Source organism: Bombyx mandarina, chromosome 19, assembly GCF_030267445.1.
Source record: "Bombyx mandarina strain Sakado chromosome 19, ASM3026744v2".
Lineage (NCBI taxonomy): Eukaryota > Metazoa > Arthropoda > Insecta > Lepidoptera > Bombycidae > Bombyx > Bombyx mandarina.
The window spans coordinates 5,891,633-5,905,808 of record NC_143225.1 but is presented as its reverse complement, the minus strand read 5'-3'; the positions used below and the strand labels follow the sequence as shown (position 1 = coordinate 5,905,808).

The 14,176-nt window shown below is 35.4% G+C and overlaps 1 protein-coding gene across 2 annotated transcripts in view; it reads left to right on the top strand.

Moving 5' to 3' along the window:
* LOC114242599 (membralin) overlaps window positions 1-14,176 on the top strand; it is a 105,579-nt gene that overhangs the window by 18,359 nt on the left and 73,044 nt on the right. For both annotated transcript variants that reach the window (XM_028173824.2, XM_028173831.2), the window contains exon 8: window positions 7,545-7,628. In XM_028173824.2, the coding sequence (XP_028029625.2) occupies window positions 7,545-7,628 (84 nt within the window). The remainder of the gene's footprint in view (window positions 1-7,544; window positions 7,629-14,176) is intronic.

Sequence of the window (14,176 nt, the reverse complement as noted above, 5' to 3'; positions counted from 1 at the left end):
CTCGCTATTATATTCTTCGCAGAACCTTTCGAACCTCTCATAGCGTTTCAAAATCGGAGCGTTACCTAGCAACCGAGGTAGTCAGTGAGATTCGATCCTACTTATTTATGAAGTATGAATTGTAGTGCAATTAGGAGATTCTAAAATAAATTCAGTGAAAAATTCTCGAGTCTTGAGCCGGCTCAGCTTCAATCTCTTTGTAATAACAATAATTGCAAAAAGAGCCCGCGGCCGCGACCCTCCATGAAAAATACAAAAAAAAAATTACAACCCGGATTTACGTACCTTGTGCTTCCCCCCACTTTGATCTCTCGACAATTAGCCAGATAGAGATAATTTGTTTCTTTCCGTATTTGGCGCGCCGCCACTTGCCTTAGTGCTTCAATACGATGATTGTTTCGGAATTTGCTTCGTTCATTTTTTATTCCAAGAAATGAAAAATCTCAATTTTCCCCGCCATTATTAACTTCCAACAGGATTGGAGTTGAGCTCAGATTATCTGATGTGTTTTTGTTTGCGAAATCAAACAAGTAATTGGCGTTTATGATGTCAATTTCTTTCACTAAGATTCACTCGATAATTAACTTTAATAATGTCCATTCTCTGCTCAAGCGTGACTATGGCATACAGGATTCACGTTACGCTTGTTTTTGTTATGATTCGACGTTTCCCGTCGCTCCGTGTTTATTGATAATATTTTTATTGATGATAAACAATATTATTTCTCATTGTAATCCACACTAATGAGCAAATAAAATCGGCACCATAATATCATGTTTCATTATTTCGAGAAAAAAACTTACCTTAGTAAAGTAAACGTTGCTTAGAAAATAATCCTCTTTCAGAATCGTGTTGTGTGTATTCGTTGTTCGTATTTTTTACGTAGTATACTTATCTTTTTGGTGGGCGTGGGTTTCACTATTCAGGTCATTTTTTCGGGATCAGTGACAGGATTTATAAAAGAGATTTAAACTTATACGGTGAGAAATATGAAACGTGTCGTAAATGTACAGGATAATGTTTGCCATTGTCCGCATAATCTAAAAATAAGATTTATCCAAAGATGCTGCAGGATCAAGCTTGTACGATAAAACTTTTCAATGTACAATACAAGGTGCTGGTAAATCTGTTCAATAGGATCCGCTCGGTATCTATGACGACTCATCCCTACTTACCCCGGTTTGTGAATAAACGCAGAGTTATACGTTATTTTTTTTTATCGAAAACCGTTTTTACAATATAAAAGGATTATTATTTTCAGCTCGAATACTTTTATAGTCTTTGCTTCTCGTACATATTTTTTTTTAGAATTTAAATGAATGTTTTTAAATAAGTAGGTAAATGTTAACAGTAAATTATCAGTTTTCAGTATTCAGTCAAAACATTTTGATGACTAATGAAAGTTGTGTCTAAAACTAGTTATCTTATTATTTAGTCTAATTTAATGAAAACAAGCCCAGATTTTAAAGATTAAAACCTACCAAAAAATGTATATTCAAAAAGATTATAGGTTTTTTGTAGTTTAACGTAAGAATAAAAGCAGTTTTAATATACATATTCTCAATTCCATATTCTTGGTTCTGGTAATGTTAATTCGTTTCGTTAATAAATAAAAAAAGTATTATTATTTAATTTTAGTCAAGTGAATATCGGACGCAAAGGACTACATAGTACTACATAGTGTAAGTTCAAGTACAAATTCTTAATACCTGGCCTCGATATCGGAATGTTTCAGTCGGACTTATAGGATAAACTCTAAGGATCAAACCGAGGCTCATTTTCATAAACGGGCTTCTGTTTGTTGTATTTAATACAATGCTGCCGAAATGAACACATTTGCAAAGTAATTAATCATAACCCCTGTACATTGAAATAGACTAAACGATTCTTTGTGAAGAAGGGAATTAAAAATGTAATTAAATCGCCTCTGTTATCTGTTTGTGCTCGATTTTACATTTCTTCTGTTCTATTGTAAATGAATACATTGAAATGTCTTATTAAAATTATTGTATTTCGGTTTTTTTTATTGCTTAGATGGGCGGACGAGCTCACAGTCTACTTGGTGTTAAGTGGTTACTGGAGCTCATAGACATCTACAACGTAAATGCGTCACCCATCTTGAGATATAAGTTCTAAGATCTCAATATAGTTACAACGGCTGCCCTACACTTCAAACCGAAACGCATAACTGCTTCACGGCAGAAATAGGTTAGGCGGTGGTACCTACCCGCGCGGACTCACAAGAGGTCCTACCACTAGTAAAGTGAAGAAGAAGAAGAAGTTTACTGGTGCTAACCATTGCTATTAATATCATCTTCTTAATATTATTATAAAACAAATACATAACATAAATAGGTAGGTACACAAGATGTCACCCATTAAAATATATATGTATTATATGATATAAAAACCTTTTTTCATGTAAGCCATCGAAATCGTCTGTACAAAGCTCAATGTTGACTTGATAAACCCTTGAAGTTAAAAAAAAAAAAATCTCTCCCCCTCCTCTGCAATAAGATCCGGGGCGAGGAAAAGTCGTCAGATTTTATTGACGTCGGCACATCATTATTATCTGCTTATTTTCGTTTTCGCTTCGATACCCTCTAAATACCTTATTGCCATGGAAAATTACGCTCGATTTGAAAGCTAAATAATTGGGAAAATTACGAAGAAAATCGCCTTATCGCAAAATTTGCAAATTAGATACTTATAAGATTAAGTCTAGTGGGATCGAAATGTATATTTTATATTTTCCAATTTCTACTTTAAGGCTTCTTGGAATATCTATCATAGAATCATTATCTTTTGACTTCACATTAATGAATTTATTTTGCTTCTTAAGTAACAGACACTTGAGAACTGTGTACATGAAATGAAAAAAAAAAAATATTGGTGGACTTATATGCACTTAACCAAATCTATGTGCATATAATGGGCAGCCAGCGGATAGAATATGTTAAATTAATGATTGTCTGTCACGTAACTTGAAATAAAATAAAATGGAAACGTTCTTTATTGTTGGTCTTCAATGTACTGTGAATGTATGTATGAATTAAAAGTAGTACTTAGAGAATTACCGACATTCAAAATTGTAGTAGTTTTGGTCAAGGACTTTACAAATAAAACCGATAACAGACGAAGCCGCTCTGAGAGCTGAGCGAAGCCATTTAAAGGGCCGTTTTAAAGTGAAGGTTATCGGAAATTAGTGTAGAACGAATTTTCTTGTAAATTCAATCAGTTCTTTGGTTATGTACCTTTAACTGTAGCTTTGTACCATGTCGCGCAAACCTTCGAGAATGCAAGTTATTTGTTGAAGATAAGAAATAGTTTACCCTTTTTTTTTCTTTTAAGATAGGCAAACGCTCTCACGGTAATTTTTCTCTCACTTTGTATTAAGTAGTCATGATAGGCCATTGACACGTAAAATTCACTATCCTCTTAAATATAAAGGTGAAGTCTTAATTGTGTGGTACAACTGATCTTCCATCATTCAAACAGTAAAATATGACAACTTTGCGGGAGAAATGGCAGGATGGATCCTTATTCGCTCACATTGCGCCATATCACCAGTAAATTTGATCGTATTATGCTTGTGTAACTCTGAAAACGCCGCTGCCCATTCTCCGTAGAGTCCTCCAGTCGCCTTTGACAACACCCACGCAAAGGTGGACTTGTGTTGTTCTAAGATACAGCCGTATTAGATTTCTCTTTTATTTAGTAAATAATTGTTTTTATACCTAAATGGGTATTGATATCAATACAAATCAACAAAACATTAATTTATTATATTGTTAAAATTGTACACCGCTTTAAAGATGGGATTTCAAATAATTGTATTAAAATAACTTTTAGATATTGAAGCTATAGATATATAGATACGACGACCTGTGAATTTGTATAGGTGCGTTTACAAATTTTCCTGAAATAATAATACGCATAGATCTAACACGTTTTCACGAATGATTTCCACTGTGGATGACTAATATAGTGCACAAAAGTGACACTACTAATTACTTAAATACTGATATTTACTAGAGATGTATTGTGTTCCGATATGGGTCAGTATCATAATTCTGCCTATTTCTGACGTCTACGTCAGACTAATAAAGTAAAACGCGAATCGACAATTATTTATAGGTACATTTTATCTTTTACCTAATTATAAAAGATTAGGTTTCCCATTACACAATATTCATTTTGAAACGTAACGCTTGAGTTCATTAAAAGCGAGCTAAACAACATTCCGTTGTGTAATATTTAAATACGGTTGTTTTCGTAACATCCATTAGGGTAACAAAGCCAAAAAAAAATGCTTTAAGCTTCGGAGAATTACAAACATTTTGAAAACCTGAGAATTTAAAGAAGAATATCGGTAAAAAATTACGTCGACCTCTTTTGTTGAACGTTTAATTATCTTGTCGAGATCGCAGAGTTAATTCCGATATTTAATTATGCAAATGTCTAAGCCGTTTTTTCCGGAGTAGGAATGAAAATTCCCTGTTATATTCATCAAAGAGGAAGTCGAAAAAATTATGTGTATCGTATTTAGTATTCTGTTTCGGTGCATCGATAGCTTGTTTTTTAGACATCTTGATTACGATTAGAATACCTTGGTACTATGGAGGAAAAACGCTTTTGCGAATTATTTTTTTCCACTTTCCCACTATTACCTACTACCGACGAACTAATCACCATTTCGAGCATAGTTCGATGACAATCGCGCGCCCTTTTTTTTTTCAAAGTAGAATTAACTAGTAAGTAAGAAAATAGTTTCAAAATCCTCACGATCTGCATGCATACTTTCTTAAGACGAAAATAACCTGGTAAGGTGATGAGAATCGATTTGAAATCCATTGTACACTCCATTATACAGTCAGACATGTGTTTTTATAAATCCCTTATTTTAAGTGAAGCTGTTTATCATTTTGCATTTGTATATTTCTATATTTTGATTTTATCTTTATCTTGAAGCTAGTGTGAGCAATAAGAACGAGTGAATGGATATACATTGAACAATGTTTTAATATTGGCACTCCTCTGGTGTGCATTCGATATTACGGTAAAATGATTCTAGGCAGTAAATCGTAGAAAGAACGAAACGAGAAGAGGAAAGCGGCGTCGAAATTAATTTCATATGATGAATGATGAAAGATGACGATGCAATTACAAATTTTTTCATTTCGAATTCCTAGGAAACCAATTTCATTAGATTCGATAGCCTTTTTATTTTAAAATTTTTATTCTAAAAAAGCTGAAATTTACAGAGTTTTTGATGCTTTTTGTTCATAAAATTTTACCTTTACTTTGATCCCGAACCTTTAAACTATTCAAAAAACACAGCGACAGTGATCCGAGACGCATACATTCGATAAAGCAACTGTATGGATTATCCTATCGTAAGCAAACAAACGTCCACAAAGCTGCTACAAACTAAAAGCCCACGTGAACTATAGTAACAGAAAAGCGATAAAACCTTTATCTTATTACTGATATTTTTCATCCAAAATTCGTGGCACAATGCGCAATAGAGTTCAATCCTTTTGGATGTATTTACATAATATCTTCAGTGATTCTATTTGGTACAGATAAATACACGCATTCTATATCTATATATTAATACGTGAAGCAAAAACTTTGTATCCCTTTTTACGAAAATTAAGTGGACGGAGGAGTATGAAATTTTCCACACTTATAGAGAGTATAGAGAAGAAGTGCACAATGCTAATATTTTTTTTTAAATAATGCATAAAATATACATTAAATCAATAAAGAAAACATTACACACACTATATACCATGTATTTGATGCACACACGCATGCATACTATTTATTGTCAGACTTTTGTTCTTGACGTCTGTGATCAAATTGAGAATAGATTAAATATTGTTTGTCTTTGTTAATATTTTTTTATAGTTTAGCCTTGGCGAAATTTGTGATTATAGAAGTATAAAATACAATCATAATAGTGTACCTACAAACTTAGAATTCCAATTAATTATAGTCGAATTTCGACTACTGCGGGACCTCTAGTGAGTTTAAATGTTGTATCAGGCTAATTTTCTAATTCTGAATAATTTCTAAGCTATATAAATCTTGTATCGAATTTTGGTCTGTAATTGAATCTTTGTGTTGTAACCAATTCTAAACAATTATTTATTATTATCCTCTGTAATTATTAGATTTAATTCAGATCTGATCTGAAATCATTACGTTAATAAAGCAGTTTGATTTATGGATAATTGCAGTCCTGCCCTGCCTATTTCTGCCGTGAAGCAGTAATGCGTTTCGGTTTGAATGGTAGGGCAGACGTTGTAACTATACTTGATACCTTAGAACTTATATCTCAAGGTGAGTGACGCATTTACGTTGTAGATGTCTATGGGCCCCAGTAACCATTTAACACCAGGTGGGCTGTGAGCTTGTCCACCCATATAAGCAATGAATAAATAAAATTGAAACTTTGTGAATTGAATCAAGAAATATCGGAATATTGCCAGCGGTCGTTCGGACATCGCAGTGGTATAATATCCTATATTTTAAAGGTTTCCGTTGTCGGCTCGTAAAGAATGATGCGTCGTCTCGGGCGACACCATTACTCCTCGTGCCGCATGAAAAATTCATACGGCAGCCGTTTGATCGCGTTAACGTGCGGCGTCGTCGTGCGCGCAAGCCCCCCGGGGCCGCTAAGCGCGGCTTATACCGCACCGTTGTCTTACACCACCTGTTTAACTATCAACTATAACACTCAATTCCAATTTCACTGAAGACCGTGATATGATTATGCAGCATTTATTGTTATCTATACTAATATTACTGGATGATGACAGAGCTTCGCTCGGTTTTTTTTTGATAGCGCCATCTTGTTGTGTCTTTAAAGCGGTTAGTTGCCCTCAATTAAGAAAAATAGTATTATTATTCGTCGATAGATGTCGGGAAGAGTTGATTATTGAAAACACGAATAAAACAACATTTTCTGAAAATAAATCGTGGCTAGATCGATTTATCGCCTCCGAAATCCTCTGTATACTCAATTTTATGAAAATCGTTGGAGCCGTTTCCGAGATTCAGATTATATATATATTAATATACAAGAATTGCTCGTTTAAAGGTATAAGATAAGATCAAGAGGAAATATTTGTTTGTATTGAATAGGCTCCGAAACTACCGAACAGATTTGAAAAATTCTTTCACTGTTTGGAAGCTAAACTATTTCCGAGTGACAGGCTATAATATTTTTTGAAAAAAATTAGGGATCCTTACTAAAATTCCAATAATGTAACCCAAGGTGTAAAAAAATAATTTGCCCTGCGAAAACTATTGATGATAGAATAAAATAATATACTACGACGCATTATTATTTACAAAAAGTGTCGCGACAGCATATGTCTAACTATTATAGTTATGCAGCAAAAAGAGTTTTTTTTTTTTTTTATAAAATAAAACAACGTCAAGTATTGTTGAAATTTTTGTTAAAGGCTCGAGCGTAGCCGGAGCGGGCCGCTAGTTATTATTGTATACATTTATTTACGTCGTTTTTGTTGCAGTCGATCTCCTGCAGATGTTGGAATTCAACGTGACGGTGTCGTTTCCGGCCGCGCCGCTTCTGACCGTCATTCTGGCTTTAGTTGGTAAGTTGTTTCATAATACGTACCTTAATATAGTTTTTAAATTACGAAATTAAATGACAAGGTTGAAAATAATTTAATCCGTACAAAAAATTTAAATGATGTTTTTTAATCTGGAAATTCCGGTCAGGTTGTTAAGCCAAAGTGACGACACAGTATTCTATTTACTTGATAAGTGTGCAAAATTTTGTAAGTTAACCTTACATATCATATATATTAATACGTGAAGCAAAAACTTTGTATCCCTATTTACGAAAATTGCGCAGACGGAGGAGTATGAAATTTTCCACACTTATCTATACTAATATTATAAAGAGGAAAGATTTGTTTGTTTGTTTGTTTGTCTCGAATAGGCTCCGAAACTACTGGACAGATTTGAAAAATTCTTTTTCCATTAGAAGCCGACATTGTCCCTGATGAACATAGGCTACTTTTTTTATTTTTATTTTTTATAATTTTTTTTGGTTTCATGTGTGTTTTAATGTTTCCGAAGCGAAGCGAGGGCGGGTCGCTAGTAGAGAATATAGAGAAGAAGTGCACAATGCTAATATTTTTTTTAAATAATGCATAAAAGATACATTAAATCACTAAAGAAAACATTACACACACTACATACCATGTATTTGACGCACACACGCATGCATACTATTTATTGTCAAACTTTTGTTTTTGGCATCTGTTGTCAAATTGAAAACAGATTAAATATTGTTTGCCTTTGTTAATATTTTTTATAGTGTAGTCTTGGCCAAATTCGTGATTATAGAAGTATAAAATACAATCATAATAGTGTACAAACTTACAATTCCAATTAATTATAGTCGAATTTCGAGTACTGCGGGACCTCTAGTATAAAAAGATATATGTACGTCATCTAGTAAAAGAGTGTTCAAAATGTCACATAGTTCAGTAAGTGTCATTTGTTACTTTAAATTTAGTATGTATGTATTTCACATGTATTTAGTATTTTTACTAAACATTGTTTGGTTTTGTTTTCCGTAATTGACTGGAAAATTGTTATGTACGCTATTCATTACGCGCGAAGAGCTCTTGCTAAGCTCTCCAGTATACTTCATTGTATTTCGTTCTCGGTACGCATTTAAGCCGCCATTTCTATCTGAGTTTGTGTAGTTTCGACTACATAATAATCGTCTCGAAATTGCTTCCACCTATTCGGTGCTGTTTCAATGTTCTTTTAAATGGAATTTCTTTATGTAATTGCATAGATATTTTAAAGTCAAGAAGTGGCTTAAGAGAGAATTTTTTTATTATACGATGCTATTCATTCATCGTGTAAATCATACGTGGACAAGGGTCAAGTGCGTATTTTAATACAAAAATTGGTAGCTGCTTATCAGATTTTAAAGCCGGCACAGTAGTATCGTTCGATACGAATACACCAGCCCGCTTATCTTTTAGACCACGACGACTTTAAAACGCTATTCTATCTATTGACACTGTAGTAAAGACTAGGCTCTAATTTGACGGAAGATATGTCATAACTGATTCTCACTAAAAAAAAACAGTTTTTTTCGTGATAATATTTTAAAATGGTACAAATAGATGAAGGGACATGCCATATTAGAGGTTATTGTCGAACTTGTTGTGTTACAAGATGCAGCGATTTTTGTAGTTTGTTTTGTTCAACAAGTTCAGTTTTCTGCGGCAACTGTTGCGTGCGGAAGGGGGGTTGGGGAGACGGGGCGCAACAGGCGCCCCACAAACGGCACCACCTCCCCCCTGTCTTGTGTCGCCCAAGGTTCTATCCACACAAAGGAAATACTTTTGACCTACTTCAAGAATTTTTCGTATGTTTCGCTTCGTTATACTTGTTGGTCTATCAGCTGATTCGGTATTACCCGTACTTTTTCCTTCCCTACCCAATCGTTGGTAGCCTAAGGGGCTATTTATTCCAACTTGACGCGGACCAGATTACCCATACACCTGGAAAGTCATTTGCGGATAATGCAATTACCCTTAACCTTCGATCCGTTTGATAAACTTTATTCAATTTATAAAAGTATATACAATGTATACAATGCGATTAATAGTTGTAAAACATGTATTGCGGTCGGTTAGAAAATCGGGAATGCGCGTGAGCATAGTCAAAATAATCGTTTCTCTTAACCTATGGTACTTGTAGTTGGGTTCAGTTGTATTTGGTGTGTGTGAAATGTACATATCGACGCTTGAAAGGCAAACGTGACTAAGCGACAATAACTGCTTTGTACATAAATGATAGGCAATAACCATATTCGATACGCAAAAAAAAAATATTTCTAGGTCTATTAAAATCATTTCAATCCTACAGCTAGATTCGTTAAATAAGATTTTTTTTCAGGAATTTCAACTTTAAATTAGTCTACTGTAAAGTTCACGCATTGTTGCTTAGTCACGTTTGCCTTTCAAGCGTCGATATGTATGTCATGTGTAATGGGTATTATGATCAGCATCCATTATTAACATGCACCACTAAGCCAGGACTTCGGTCTTCTTTACCAGTATTAGTTTGATATTTCGTCATTGTGGTTATCTACATACTATAAGTAATTTTAGATTTTAGCGATGAAGGTAAAGAAATAACATCGTGTAATAAAAAATCAAACCCGCAAAATTATAATTTGCGTAATTACTGGTGGTAAGACGTCTTGTGAGTCCGCACGGATAGGTAGCACCGCCCTGACTATTTCTGCCGTAAAGCAGTAATGCGTTTCGGTTTGAAGGGTAAGTTAGCCGATGTACTGTAAAAACTGAGACCTCAGACCTTATATCTCAATGTGGTGGCGGCATTTACGTTGTAGATGTCTATGGGCTCCAGTAAACACTCAACACCAGGTGGGCCTTAAGCTCATTCACCCATCAAAGTAATAAAAATAATATAATAATAATAATGCGTGAGACAATTTAAACTTTAACGGCGAGTTTAAATGGTTTTAACGGTGTTTCATTTTATTAGCTAAGTTATGATATGAAGATAAGGGCATTTTAAAGATATGGCTCTTCACAATTACGTCTCATTAGCGAAATTGTTTGTTCACAATTTGTGCTCCGATTATTTGGTTTCTTTTGACATGTGCGGGAGTGGTTCTTAACGAGACATTTGGTGTCGCGTGTTTACTTTCCTTTCGTCGCTAATGATTTGTACAATTTGTATTTCCTTATCGATAACGTTAGATCTGATGCCTCATTATGTGCACTTGATAATGGCGACAGCACGCCGAGGGAGTTTCTTTGCCAAAAAGACTCGTTTGTTATTAATTTTTATCGTGCGGTATCTTTTTTGAAATGTCTGAATTTATATTATTGTTGAAAGCTCCTTCGTGAGCTCTTGTCGTTTTGATGAATGAATATCTCGCTCTTGAAATCGTCGCGTACGTTTTTTTTTTTTTTACTTTTTTTATCCTGAAAAATATACAGCCATCGTGAAATATGTTTTCACCCACTTTCTGACACCGTTCTATTGTGTTTTGTATTTGGATTCACCTTTATTTTCGACAGCCAATGATACATATACTTCGGCCTCGTGTCAAGGTGGGTGACAGTATTGACGTAGTGAAGTTTGTGGGTTTCGGTAATACTCAGAGAACGTTTTTGGCCATTTTCCGGTGAACATTTTCTATTGGTGGTAGGACCTATTGTGAGTCTGCTCGGGCAGGCACCACCACCCTGCCTATTTCTGAAGTGAAGCAGTAATGCGTTTCGATTTGAAGGGTGGGGCAGCCGTTGTAACTATACCTACTGAGACCTTAGAACTTATATCTCAAGGTGGGTGGCGCATTTACGTTGTAGATGTCTATGGGCTCCAGTAACCACTTAGCACCAGGTGGGCTGTGGGCTCGTCCACCCATCTGGGCAATAAAAAAAAAATACATTAGTCGCTTTATACGGCACCCAAGGGAAGAGATGGAACATTACTATTAATATTATTTTCGTTGGCTCAGTAGTAGTCTTTAATTCTACCAATGCCGTCTTAAGGAACTAAAACTAAGATGTAGTTGTCAAATTGTAAAAGTAAACGATTTGTTTTCTTGCGAGTCTGGCCGGTGCTGGAAAGATTATATTACTATGGTTTTATGTTGAATGACTGGGACTGGTGCTGGATAATGACTTATTGCCTTAATTATTAGGCTGCCAAAAACTAACTATGAACAAGCACGCGAGGAATTGTAATAAATTGAATTAATATATTCGTTGATGGTGGAATTCGTACGTGAACTCACTAAATGTTCATATTCGTAATGACTTAAGAATCGAATTTCGTCAAAAATTTATGCACGGCGCGTGACTACAGGACTACCAGTCAGGCAACTCATACTACGTAACAGAAACTCAAAGACCTTTTTATATTTAGTATACAAAAGTGCCTTCACGATCCTAATTCATTTATTTAATAAAAGAGTTAACGAATTTATTTTTCGAATCATTTCCGATTTGAAACTGTTCCAAAAGTTGAACAATACAAAAACTCGGAATTACTTGTAGTAATTTTCTAATGGAATAACCAGAATCGTGCTTCAAAGGTTTGAAAAGAGAGAACTTTCGTGTTCATAATGAACATCAAAATTTGACAATCAATAACAATGAAAGTTCGGTTTTCTCCTGTCCCCCGTAACTCTGAGATGTAATTTCATTCAAGATAAACAAGCCAACTAAGCTTAGATATCGTACTCTGTAAACAATAACAAAAGCAAACGGTAATAGGGGTTGCTGGTCGGCTTGCTACAAACAGGTTTGATTTGTTGAATTATGTACCTAATTGAAGATTAAATTATACCTTCCGCTGAGGAGCCTTCGAGAGAAATGAGGATGGAGTGAAAATTGACAGACGTCTAATGTTTTTTTCGTTTCACCATTTGCCCAGTTACTTGAAGGCTTTCACGACCAATTTTACAGGAAAGTAATATTAGAAAATCATTTCGACAATAATCGTTAACTGTTACTCAGGGGAAAATGTATAACTCGCATCGATATCACTATCTTGTCTATTTCGGACGCGAGACAGTGATTCCGCGAGATCCATTCCTGATTCAAGGTTGAGGCAGCCGTTATAAGATCAGCGGGGTATCCCGGAACACCAGCGGCATCGCCTGGGCGGCCTGGTAGGGCCGCCGTACCGCGGAGATTGACGTCGTTGGTCGTCGACTATTGCCTCGACGACCCGTCGGTCGGGCGTCCTCGGGGTGGCGCCGCGTGTCTGGTTGTAGTGTTGACCGCGGGAACCCCCCTACTCTGACCGGGTTCTGACCCCGGACGGAGATCGGACGTCGGGTGTAAGAGTGCAGGGAGTCGTTTAGTGGGTGGGCCCTAAAATCCTTGGGCCCGCGATCTGCTCTCAACACCTGCAGATCGTCGAGTCTCACATACCCCATTGGCGCTGGGACCTCGTAGGAGGTTCGACCCCCGGCCCAGAAAAAAAAGCCGTTATAAGATACGACTGAACTTTGCGGTATTCACGCTATGATGTCTAAGGTCTCTATTGTCCATTTAAAAACAGGTGGATGATGATCTATTTCACCCGTTAAGCAGTTTCAACACTAATAATAGCATACCACAATATACAGAGTGTAAATAGATCGCGCCTATGTTTACTTTCAATTGTGTTATATAATATAAAATAAATAAATACATAGAACACAGATATATTTTTGATATTAATTATCAAAAACTCTACCACCAGTCTTCGTTTGAGGAAACGATTCCAATAGCCCTTGTAAACCTCCTTGGAAGAAAACTGACAAAAGCTATTGTATGATTTATACAGAAAATAGACCGTTATCTCGATTCCGTGAAACCCTATAAATTCCCACAGAGAAATATAGCAACATCAACGGAGAGCATTCCAGACTACCTAATCAAAATTGTATATACACGTAAAGTAATCTATATAAAAGAGCATGTAGTTTGTATCGTGCGACGTACAACAATATGTCGTTCGATTCCAAAGTTGTCTGAAGCCATATGAAGGCACTACTCCGGCGATATTAATCAGACGATATGCAGTGCGGGCGCACACGACTTCAACATCAAGATTAGAATTTCCGAGCTAGCTCGTGACAATAATTGAGCCAGACGAAGACTTATACGTTTTGTGTTCGTGATACGTAACAGCAATATATTATGAATGCGATAAAGTATCTATACTTAGTGGAGCAAATCGACGATCAACGTTTGTTATGAATAAGACGACCACCTTGATTAGGTTGAACTCAACTGTATTGTATATTTTCTTGATTTTGGCATTGATGTATGTTTCACCGCAGAAATAGGCAGAATAATGGTGCCTACCGATGCAAACTTACAGTTCGCCTTACCACCAAGTTGTATTGTTAATGAGAAGCCCTATTTGTTTAACATTGGGTGTAAATTTTTAAGTCTATTAAACCTTTTCTATTTATTATAGATAATTTTTTTCTTCAATAATAAATAAAACTGATTTGAAGAGCGGAATTGATCAATGAAACTTAACAATGGGTCCAAACAAAAAATAATTCTCAGATCACAAATGATTAAATTACATATAACTTAGTAAAAAAAAATACAGTCGAACACACAAA